Source organism: Natator depressus, chromosome 2 (genome assembly GCF_965152275.1).
Source record: "Natator depressus isolate rNatDep1 chromosome 2, rNatDep2.hap1, whole genome shotgun sequence".
NCBI classification, from domain to species: domain Eukaryota; kingdom Metazoa; phylum Chordata; order Testudines; family Cheloniidae; genus Natator; species Natator depressus.
In genome coordinates this window covers 196,350,336-196,362,680 of record NC_134235.1, presented here as the reverse complement: position 1 = coordinate 196,362,680, position 12,345 = coordinate 196,350,336, and the positions used below count along the sequence as shown (strand labels likewise).

Below are 12,345 nucleotides of genomic sequence, written 5' to 3'. Positions count from 1 at the left end.
GTAAAGTCACTGTAGATACACCATTTGATTACTGGCCTTGCAGAGCCTAAAGTCTATACTAGCTCTCAAGAAAGTAACTAACCTCTCTGTTCAGAACAATGATGAATCTTCAGATCAAATGTCCGAAGGCACAAATGCCTGGAAAATTATAGGTATTTATCAGAAAAGATAGTTTGTAAAAAAAAAACAAAAACAAAAACAAACCCCTCCCATAAATATAACACCATGACTTCTGGTCAGAACAGAACAATAGTTTTTTAAAACTTTGTATGAAATCTGAGAAAACATCATAGAACAAATCCGCTTGTCTGAATACAAACACAGCCCTTTCCCCGGCAACCATGATTTCATACTGTCAGTCCAATGACTTATTCATATCTTGGGCGAAGCGACACATTTCCATGGGCTTTAGGCTTCTGTCCAGTCCTGTAGTGTTATTTATATTTAGTTAAAATGAAATAAGAAAAGACATTTCTCCCTTTACTATGCTTGCTGCCATGGGCATATTGACACAAGTGTGTGTAATGTGGCTTAAGTGTGACAGTTCCAATTCCAAATGCTGCGGTCATGCACATGGATTGGACTCACCATTCACCAAGCAGATTGCTCTGCCAGTAGTTTTCACATTTATTTATTAAAATAGTAAGCAAACAGCCATTTAGCAGAGGAGACTGGATCCCAATGGATGCTGATCTATTCCTGACAAACAGGTGCTGCTCAACAGGTGGTGGGACAGCAAGGCACAGAAAATCCACTATACATTCTAACATTTAGGCTTTATCCTTTATTAGGTAGTGAGTAAGAGACATGAAAAGGTTTGAGATTGTGGTGTACAGCTGAAATTTAAGAGAGATTTGTGTGACCAAAAAGCGTTCCATAGAGCACTGTGACAAAAAAGGTCCAAGAAACAGAAAGTGAAGTTGCAGGTGGAAATAGTTGGAATGACACTGTTTATTTCTAGCAAATCTTTTATTAATTCTCCCTTTAGTACTGTGCCTCCATACATGCCACAGGCCACAACATGTTCACAAAGATGGGTCTGTTGATTTTAATGGTGTTGTGATAGTGTGGCAGGATGTACAGTATGTGCCCCCTTACCAATAGGCCGTGCACAAGACTATACAATAGGTTAGTGGTTCTCCTACTTTTCCATTCTACATATTATTTCGTCTTCCTTCCCAACACTCCAGTCCTCCCCTTGATTCTCAAATGTTTCAATCTGTGGACCAGTAGAAAAGACTCTGCTAACAAATGGTGTCATTGAGCAGAGATTGAAAACCACTGCCCTCTTCAGTAAGGGATATGCACACATGTCAAGGACATCACAGCTACTGCATACAGAACATAGGGTGAATATTCTAAAGACCCAAGCCAAGATTTTAAAAAGAAGAGATCAAAGTTAGGCTCCTAAAACTACATTTATACACTTAAACGAGATGACTGATTTGCAAATAGACGGAGTGGCAGGCCCAACGCTTTAGCGATGGGCCCATTTGTAACCTTGTTGGGTGCTGCTGGATGCTGAGCACTTTTTAAAATCATCCCACCTATTTAGGTACCTAAATATGATATTAGGAGCTCAACTCTTCTCTTCTATTTATGAATATCTTGGGCCAAAGCAATTCAGGTAATTAAGTAGTTCTGTATCTAGTTTGTAATTTGTAGCAATTCAGGTAATTAAGTAGTTCTGTATCTATTAAGTAGTCCACAGTATCTAGTTTGTGTTCTATATCTGATTAAGGTGATTACTATCAACCAACTTGATTTCAAGGCAAAAACTTTTGCAGATACACTGGACCAAATCATTGACCTGATTAATAAAGTGCTTATTTTAATTAATCCTTACAGAGAAACAAACACGTCTTTGGAATTCTTTGGACACAGCCATCCATGGAGCCCCTTTTCTTTCTCTCTTTTATTTATTTTTGTAAAAAAACAAAACGATATGCAGATAAGTTTTAAAAAAATGTATATGGAAGGCCCACTAATAACCTGAAAGTTGAGGGTGCTGCATATTCCCACTTTAGACATCTCCCAAACCGCTAATGTTGACCCCAAGTACTTTTAGGTAGCGCCCACATGGCCATTATTTTATATTAACAGCATTGTTATAAAATCTTTTAAACCATCCCGCCCCCCCCACCTGAACTTAAATTATGGTTTCAATTTTTTTCTTTGTCTTAAAAGTATGGTAAGCTTTTCACTGAGCTACACATCAGAGTGGCTGCATCAGACTCAGCAGCCCACTCCATAATCTCAATAGCTATTTTTCAGATCCCTATAGGGAAAAGCAGGCAGCAAGTATCAGAGATTCAAGACATGCCAATTTTTTTTCTCTGCTGTTTGTTACTATTTACTGACCCACATATGAAACGGAATGGTTATATAATTACTTTATATAGTAGATTTTCTGTTTATAAGTTATTTTTCTTACTCTAACATATATACAATATATCTATATATACCCCTGATGAATCCTATTTTATAGGGACACTATCAACCCCTTTAAGCCTCATAGTGAATATATAAGGCTTTAAAACCTTGCAAAGAAGCAAAGATCAGCTACAGAATGTAGGGTCCATTAGGATCCTAAAGGTGGTATTTGCTCCAAACCCATGATGTGCAATTATCTCATAATATGTATACGGTGTGTTGCTGCTTAGATTATATATATATTTTATATCACATCAGTAGGAAATAAAATCATAGAACATATTCATTTCTATTACCATACCCATAACAAACAAGTTTTGATCTCTACTTAATATAGACAGTCCCACTGGTATGATATAAAAAGAATATGTCCTAGTCTTGGGGTGAAATCCTGGCTCCTCTGAAGTCAATGGCAAATCTCGTGTTGTCATCAACGGGGCCAGTTTTTCACAGTTGGTTTTCATTTGCTAGGTATGACCATGCATAACCCACTCTTGACATCACTTTGTTCTACCATTAATGGTCTGTGATTCCTGAAAACATAATATTTTTGCTGTCCACCTTTATGCCTTTAATGTTAGTTCCATCCTGTAAGTATTAGCTCTTTTGGATACATACACTGTACACATATTTTTCAGTTAGATAGAAGTTTGCCTATTTAGTGTACAGCACATGGATTTTTTGAACTAAATGTTCTTTATCTCTTATTTTGTCTTAACCGTAGATCTACTGTATGTCTCTGTACTTTAATGTTTTCTATTAGATGAGGAAAAGAAAGTTTTCTAACTAGGAACACCACATTATCATTGTCATTTTGCCTATTTAACAAAGTGAGATAATTTGTTCATTTTACCTTTTGCAACTCAGTTATAAACCTAGTGGCATAGATAGAGACACAATACTATGTTGTACAAGACATCTATTGTAGCTACTTTTGTTCAGAAAAATACCCAGTAACTGCTGATTTGGCAGGAGGATCAGTAAGGGTACTACTATTCACAGTGTATCTTTTTTCTTCTTCTTCTTTTAATCTACAGAATAAAGTATTTTATGTACATTGGAACCAGTTAATGCCCTTTAGACAAATCTGTAAGTTGTTTCATAAAGCAGGAAAGACATTTCAGGGGAAATATGTGCCAAAAAGCACAGTCAAAAAGGCTTCACAAGTTCTGTATATCACTGTGAGTCAATGCTGGAGATCACTTCTAAAATGGTCAATATTCAAGAGGAATGCTCTCATTTGGAGAAAATACTGCCCCTTCCCTCTTTTAGAATTTTATCAATTCTCTATCAAAAGTCCTGGCTCTTCATATATACTTTAAACTATAAATAAACACTGCATAGTTCCATGTTCTTGATTTGCTTCTTTTTGTTTTGAAAAATTATTGCAGTACAATTGATTCCTGTTTGGAGTTCAGTAAGGAGCAAACAGCACAGGAGTATGGGTGGTCCGTATAGGCCCAGGAGCTGGTCGGAGGAGTGCTGGCGGAAGTGCTGTAGTCTGGAATAGGGTAGCTGCTGGGGCTGTTCGAAGACTGAAAGGGGAATTCACAGCCACAGCAGCAGCTGCTGCTGCAGCTGCTAGTGGGTTTGGTAAGATTCGTGGAGCCATTGGCTTTGAAGGTTCCTTTGAAAATACTAATTTTACCTGTGAGGAAAAGAAAAAAAAACAAACAGAGAAAGCAGAATTTGTTCAAATTAGCCACGTGACAGGTTACTCTTCTTATATATAGAGAGAAGTGGTGTTAGTTTCTGGCACTAAAAGTGAGCTGCATCTGTGCAACAAAAGAGCTGCTGTATCACACACTCCAATTAGGAAGGAGTACGTCCATGTTGTTTTGGTGGAGGCTACTGAAACCCAATATTATTTTGGTTTCACATCGTAACGTGGAAACCTATAATTTGATACATAATTTCAAATCAACATTTTAGTGAGTCCTGATAGGGACTGAGCAACCTCAACTTGCACAAAATTTAAGGGAAAAATTGAGTAAGAAAGAACTGACAGTCAGTGAGGAAGCAGCCATCTAGACAGTCTGATGTTGCAGACTAGAACTCAGTAAAAACACCTCCCATCTGAATGCATTACAAAGCAGGGACTTTACTGTTGCTAGGTCAGTTTTATTTTTTAAAAAAAGATAATCAGTAAACCACTGTTTATTAGCACCTGCAAAAAATAAACAAATTTTACCTAACAGCTATGAACGTCTCCTGGTTTGTCTTGCATACAAGTGAGAGATGCATTCCCTGTTCCCTATTCTACATCATCTGACTGGCTCTCCTGCTGAGAGGAATCCGTAAAATAGCATTTCTCAGTGAGATGCTGTTCACAGTTATGGAGACAATGAAAAGTGGCAGAGCTCTTAAAAACTTGGTTCTGAAAATTCATTTTTGATGAACATCTTTATGTGATCACTATTTAGTGAGCTGTGATGTAGTATTGTAGCTAAACACTGCAGCTTTTTCTTTAACAAGTTTTTAAAGCATCAGCACTGGGCAACGGCAAATATAATTTTGAAAAGTTTCCATTTACATCTTTCAAACACCCACAATGTGTACAAAATGCTTAACTATATCTGAGTATAATTAAAAATACCCTTCGGGGTAGATCTCATTTTAGTGTATTAGCACTGATGTTTGATATGTGCATAAACTATCCCACTATGAGAGACTATAATCTGAGATGAGAATATGGGCCACCTCCAAAACCCGTGGAAGACTCCTGTTGACTTCAGTGGACTTTGGATCAGGCCTTGTGTCCCTGGGCTGCAACTCTCTCTCTCAGTAAGTGGTACATCGGTGGTATACATCTCGGTATAAATATGGACATTTCTCACTTACGGATAGGGCCAATTTCACCCCAGCCAACAGACTGTGTGTGTGTGTTCATTCAAATAACACCACACTGCCCCAGCTTGGCCCCTTGGACTCAGGAAGATTGTCCCATAAATCAACAGTGAATTTCACCTGTGCAGTCCATCAGTGTTATCCGCCATCCAAAAGTTCAGTTTTCATCTACCAGCTATCAGCTCACAGGTCTTAGCTCTGGTGCCCTACCTGCTTCAAGTTTGCTGAAGAATTTTAGGGGAAATTTTCAAAGGCACAAAAGGAAGTTAGGCCCTAATCCCATTGATTTGTTTTGGGTGTTGGGCACTTAACTCCCTCCTTGTGTCTATGAAAATCTACCCTATGGTTGTCTTCTTGGTCAATGAAACACCCAATGTCACACCCTTTAGCAGGTCATGGTGCAAGCTCCTTACTTCCCTTCCTATGATTTTATTTTTTCTCCTTATTTTCTATTTAAATAGGTTTTTAAAAAAAAATCTTTATTTAGAATAAATTCATCAGAAAAATCACATTGACATGGGAGCTCTTTTATTATATAATAAAATGGATTTGAAAAGCGAGAAAATGAATCACAACAACTTGGGGTTTTGGTCAGGTTAGCTTTTTATGTGCTGAACCGATCAGTTTGGAGAGGGACAGAGTGAGTCCCAACGTAGTCTGGAACTTCCTAACAGTGAGACTTATTAAACTGTGTAATAGTATCTCAAGGGAAGTGGTGAAGCCCCTTTATATGAGACATTTAAAACTACACGGGGCAAGCATTAGAAAAATATATATTAGGGAACAAGTATTACATTGGTAGAATGTTGAACAAGATGAGTTACAGAACTGTAATAGGTCTTTTCCCATCTCTAACTTCTATGATCCCATGAATGAAGCAAAGCTGTTGGTGACTCAGGTGTATTTCTGCCACTGGGAAAAGAGGAAAAAAAACCCTTAGGATACTGTTGATGTAGAAGGTGCAGCATGGTGCTCTGATTGTTTGAAAAGTTGAAGAGATAAAATTCTATTGAAACTCTATAGGCTTTCAATTCATTTGTTGAAGTGTTCATGGTTTTATGGCTCGATTTCCAAAAGAGATGAAATAGCAGTAATGCTTAGTTCATACAGTCTAGAGCACTATACATTTTCAAAGTGCTCTACAAATACTAATTAACATGCAGGGTATCCCTGTGAAATAGCTAAGTATTATTAGTGTGCGTAAACTGAGGCAGAGCAACTAAGTGACCCAAAAAACTAAAATGTTGAGAAAAGAAAGTTAATCAGCTTTAGAGCTCATCAAAAACATTTATAATCAAAGGAAGATCAGTGAATTTTTGGCTTTTTGTTTATTGCATTTGAATTCCAACTAACAGCATTGTCCATGTTATTTTGCAGGGCGAAAACAAAACAAAAACAACCCACCACCCCTCAAAAAACCCGCTTTTAACCTAGTAAGTAAGTCATAGTAGCAAGCTAGGACTTCTGCATCTCTGCTAACTTGTGCTTGTTTACTACTACCTCATCCACCCTCCCCCAACTTCCTTTGCCTCTTATATCCAGCTGTTGGGTCCGGTCTGGCATGTAGACTGTGAGCTCCTGGGGTGAGATTGTCTTTGTTACTCATCTGTACAGCACCAAGCACAACGGAGCCCTGATCCTTGTCTGGGATTATTCCTAGGTGCTTCCATAATATACATCAGTAAATAAATGTAATAAATAATAATAATGCAATAATTCTTTCCATCATTTGCTAGTCCAGATCTTACTTTTCTTGTTATACATTCTATTTTCTATAGGTTTGTACATATTGGGGTCCTGAAATTTTCTGGTGGGTTAATGGCTGGCCTACTGAGGATGAAAGGCTCATCGATAGAGGCCACTGAAGGAGCCTCCTCTTTGGCTCAACTGGTAGTGAACGGCGGTTTTGGAGACAAAGACCCCAAGTTCTGCCTCACTGCAGCAAGTGTACACTGCAGTTCACGAACAAGTGGCTGGTACGTACAGCACCAGGGATTTGTTAAGAGCCCGCATCAAATACTAGAATAATGAATCTCAGTGAAAAATTGTATTGCATTACACAGCGCAATGCTCTATGAAGAATCCCCAGGCAGATATTCTGATAGATGGATGTTATATTACACACAACTATCCCACCAGGGAGCTAGAGTATTTTATTACTAATGCAAGACACTAGGAGGATTTCATTAAATGCAAATATGTATTACTTTTCCTTTGGCCAAAGTCTTTGAAGTTAACAAGATCTGGGCCTCAAATAGTTTCTCCCGTGGGAGGGGAATGTGACCAGCCCAGGCTTGAAATTTCACAAGATAAAACAATAGTTTGTTGACTATGTTTAATTTTATCTAGGTAATTCTAATAAATACAAAATTAGAATAAATTAAAATAAAAACGTTGTGTGTTTTATGGTGGATCCTGTCCAGCAATCTGAGCATTGACCTCTTGGGCATTCACTGTGGAAGGTGCAGATAGGATCTTTACAGCCCTTATCTAACTTTCTTTCTTTCTAATGACCTTTACAATGGAGCTATGTTCTGAGATCATCTACAGCTCTCCAAGAAGGGTGCTTATGGGGCTTAGTCCAATGCCCACTGAAGTTAACAGAAAGACTCCAATTGTCTTCAGTTGTACAGTGAACTATCACTTCCTACTTTCCACCTCCATCTACTACTGAGAACTGACATTCCTCACCTCTAGGATGCATCTGAGCTGCCCCAAGGGATGTAAGCAACAGATTTAGGAATATGCTCAAACCTAGATTCTGTGCTACATCCCGCAGCATGCGCACACCCTGGAATCCACTCCGTCATTCAACTTTTGCACATTTTTCCCCGTGATGTTTTCTGAAAATCCTTCTCAGTAGGACATCATGGAAGAGAAAATTATTTGCTTACCCCAAGCGGATGTGCTCCCTTTTGGAGTTTGTTGTAAGGACTATATTTAGGTTTAGGGGGTTTCCCAGCAGCTCGATCTTTGTGCCTTCTACTACTTATGTGCTGTTAAAAAAGGGATATTACAAATTACCTTCTTTCAATCAATATCACATTATTAATAGTTCACTTCAACTCCTGCCTTTCGACAGGCATACTCCAGTCCTGAAGACTATTGCTGTCCACAATAGTATTGATGTGATTAAAATAAAACAAAGCAATAATTAATAACCATTTAGATGTATTTCAACTTGAAGGAGCTTTTACTGCTTCATGTATTTGGGCGACATTTTCAAAAGTACCCAGCCATGGTCTTAGTCTACTCCTATTGAAGTCAAGTGGGAGTTTTAGCACTGCTGACTTCATGAGAGCAAAGTTTAGGATTTTTGAAAAATACCACTTTAAAGCATCTGTGAAATGCAGCCAACTGCTGCACAGCAGAGATGGGAGAACCCAGGGGCATCCCCTACCAAGAAACAAAGTACCATGAGACTTTTAACGTCCATGTAGGACAGACAGGAGCTTTCAAGATTTCACCTGAAAGACTGCCACACAGAATGCTGAGTGGTCGTCAATTAAAAATAAAACCATATTAATGCAGAGCCTATACATAAAATCTATTAGAATGTACAGTAATTTTCTGTACAGATTTTATGGAGCATTAGATGCTAAGAATTGTTTTTTTCTAGAACTTTTTTTTTTCTGAAACGAGTTATTGCAGGAAAGATAAACAAGGAAAGGAACTTTTTTTCCTGAAAGTGTAAGACAGATACAAATGTAGTCCATCAGAGTATTTATCTCTTGTTAAGTATTTTCTTAACAAGTTTTCAATTCCAAAAGGCACATAAAGTAACTAAGTGTTTTCCAGAACAATGGCTTTGTTCATCTGAGAGAGAATGATTGACTCTAACTTAAGAGTAGTTGCAATTTAGAGGTGAGGCTTATTGGCTGCAGAGGAACACTGATAAAAACAGCCCACACTGCTCAGAAGGTTTTTCAACGTTCTATAAAAAGACTCTCTCCACACACACCTACATTCTCGTGAATACAAATATCACACAGCACACAAAATGACATGGTTTATTAAGCCATGACAATAATGGTAGTCTAAAAACACTTGTAACATTGTAGTTTAGAGAAAGATTCTATAACAGTTTTAAAATATATATATATAATCAGCAGTTTTTGAGGAATTGTACTTTATCCGATGGAAAATCATACCGAAAACAAACACACAGAACACAAGCCCAAGTACAAAGGGCAAAAGCAGCAAGCTCCATTTAGATGTGAATTCTCATCACATTGACACATGCTAAATGCGCGGGTACTTCACCATTATGAAAACAAGGCAGAGTCAAGGATTCAGCGTTGTCCAAGCTGTTTAAGTACCTGTTTAAGTTGTGTCTCAGAGTTTACGTGCACATCACAAATTTCACAGTGAAATGTTTTGTTTTGTAGGCCTGTGTTTCCTTTATTAACAGGTCCCTTGCCTTTGACGCCTGCCCGGGGAAAGGCTTTAATAGTTCCACTTCCATTCCGAGCTTCCAACATAGTTTTGTGCTTAGTCCCTGGAGAGATTCCAAATAGGAAACAGATATTTTGGGTAAGTTGATTGCATTTTATTATTTCAACTTTTAAATACATATTATATATCTATATCTATCTATCTATCTATAAAATCTCAGTTTTGGCCAATGTGTTTTCTTTGGAACATGTCCATATTGCCTATATCAGTAGGATAACAGAGTAACGATATTTCACATTTCATATATCATCACTACCTGGAATTTAATTATTAAATGCACCTATCTAGGCAACAAAACAGGAACAAGCAGCTACCCCCAACCAGTAACGGCATGCTCAGGATGTCCTGAGGTGAAGTTAAATAGGTGTGACTTCTTTCACTAATGCCCGCGGCTAATAAGACATGAACTGTGATTTAGCTATTGAAGATGTTGTTGCAAGTGATTTGTAGGCTTCTGTGATGAGGGTGATAAACAGTACATTTTAAGAAGCAGAAACTTGAATCTGCAATTAAACAATCAGTTCCCAGATCCTGGAGGTTCCAAAAAAATAAATAACTCAGACAGAGCACAAGTTCCAGGCAGCAATCTAAGGATCTTAAGGGCCTGCGACAGAAACCAAAACATAAAGAGAAATATGGACATTGCTCACGTTTGTTACTAACAAAAAATATAGACAAAAATCAATAATAAAGGGTCTGATTGTTATATCTTTACTCATGTTAAATAACACCTTACCTAACTGATTTTAATCCGCCCACTCATGGTTTAAGCCACTATTCAATGTGAATAATAATGTGACAATCTTTATTCAAAATTAATATACACACATAGATATACTTTAGCAGCCTAGTAACCTAAATTTTGAAGATTTTTTGACTTTCTATTGCGATAAATACACAAGGTTGGATCTTGATCTGATGTTGAATTGATATAATTACATTGACTTCAATGGAGCCATACCAATCTAAACTAGTTGAAGATCTGGCCCATAATATTTAAAACCACTCAAACTTCTTTTCGCCATCGGAAACAATAAATCAGCACATTCTTTTCAGTTTAAATGAACATTGCACCATGCCAAGGTTATCTTTTTTGGATTTCAATTTAAGACCTTTCATCATTTTAGGCCTATAATATTTCAGCTAAAACCCAGTCTTTACCCTAACTAATCCCACAGAGTCTCATGCTAATACAATAAGGCCTTTAGCCTAATAACCCCATCACTTATGTTTACCTACTTGCCTACCTGTGTCTTCCAAATTAGTACGAAATACACACCTGTCAATACTATATCCCTATAGTGTCATTCTACTTATAGCAAGCTTAAGATCACTCATGAGACATTAGACAAGCTCATAGGTCAACACTGAGTAATCTCGATCGCTATGTTATGTTTCAGGCTTTAAGTTTAGCTTTCTCTCTCTTCTTCAAGTCTATTCTTGGCTATCTTCTAAGGTCTTGATTTTCCAGCCTTGTCTACATTAGGGAATGCTTTCAAAATGTCCCACTGATGCTAGCAATGTTGGGAGCTCTATTACAGACAAGATTCTGGCTGCTGACACCAGAATCCTTAAACCTGCTCACAACAAGTCGAATAGAAATAGTGTTTAACATGGTAGCAACAGATGATGGCCTGTCTACACCAAGGCTCTCCAACACTACTAACACCAGTGGCAAGAAAGCGTTAAATCTATGGGAAAGATGGTCACTAGTTGCCAAGCAGTAGCCATCATCAGCCAATTAGTGCAGGAATTTTTTTTTTATTTTGTATGGTTACCAAAAATTATTGCTCAGCAAGAAATTTGATCTCCGATCTTTGCATTTTGATTGGCTGATGCCCTCTATTTCAGTATAATTTGTTATATTTTATACCAAACTATTCTCTTTGCTATTTGACATAAATGAAAGTATGCAAATTCTGACCACCAAAGGTAAGAACGGCCATACTGGATCAGACCAATGGTCCAGCTAGCCCAGTATCCTGTCTTCTGACACCGGCAAGTGCTAACTGCTTCAGAGGGAATGAACAGAACAGGGCAATTATCCCGTGATCCATGTCCTGTCGTCTAGTTCTAGCTTCTGGCAGTCAGAGTAACAGAGTATAAGCTGTTACTTAGCACCATAATGTTTGGAATCAATAAAAAGTGAAATTTAAGAAAACTGGTAACTTGCAGGCACTAGACTTCCTTTTTTCCCCTTATGAAAGATTCTTTGCTTGTCATCTTTATGCTTTAATAGTTAATGAATTCCATGTAATTGCCAGTTTTCTGCCACCCCTTTGTCCCCTGCGGCAAGAGATCTAATCTATTCAGAGGAAGATAATTGCAGAGCTCTTGAGACAGAAAAGAAACTGCTACATCTCACCACTGTTGTGCGCCTCCAGCTGCGAGGTGGAGTTGACAGCAACCTTGCATAGTGAACAGTAAAGCAGCCTTTTTGCCTTTTCTTCCTCGGTCTCCACGGAAGGGTATGTGTTGCTGCTAGTGGCTGTTGTGGGGATTTTTTCCACTTTAGAGGTGATCTCTGTTGTCATCACACTGCTTTTCCGAATTTCCACTGTTGTTGTTGATATTGCTGGTGTCCCAGTGGTAAGATCTGCAGTCAAAATA

General features: G+C 38.0%; 1 protein-coding gene across 4 annotated transcripts in view; it reads right to left on the bottom strand.

Annotated features, from left to right (window-relative positions):
• Window positions 1-330: 330 nt before the first annotated feature.
• The window catches only part of ZNF385D (zinc finger protein 385D), a 620,384-nt gene continuing 608,369 nt past the window's right edge, over window positions 331-12,345 (bottom strand). Inside the window, exons 6-9 of one of the 4 annotated variants that reach the window (XM_074945662.1) lie at window positions 12,101-12,331; window positions 9,600-9,778; window positions 8,175-8,276; window positions 331-4,081 (exon numbers count right to left, since the gene is read on the bottom strand). In XM_074945662.1, coding sequence (XP_074801763.1) covers window positions 3,848-4,081; window positions 8,175-8,276; window positions 9,600-9,778; window positions 12,101-12,331 — 746 coding nt within the window. In that variant the 3' untranslated portion in view covers window positions 331-3,847. The remainder of the gene's footprint in view (window positions 4,082-8,174; window positions 8,277-9,599; window positions 9,779-12,100; window positions 12,332-12,345) is intronic. The other 3 variants (XM_074945663.1, XM_074945665.1, XM_074945664.1) reach the window with 3 other exon arrangements.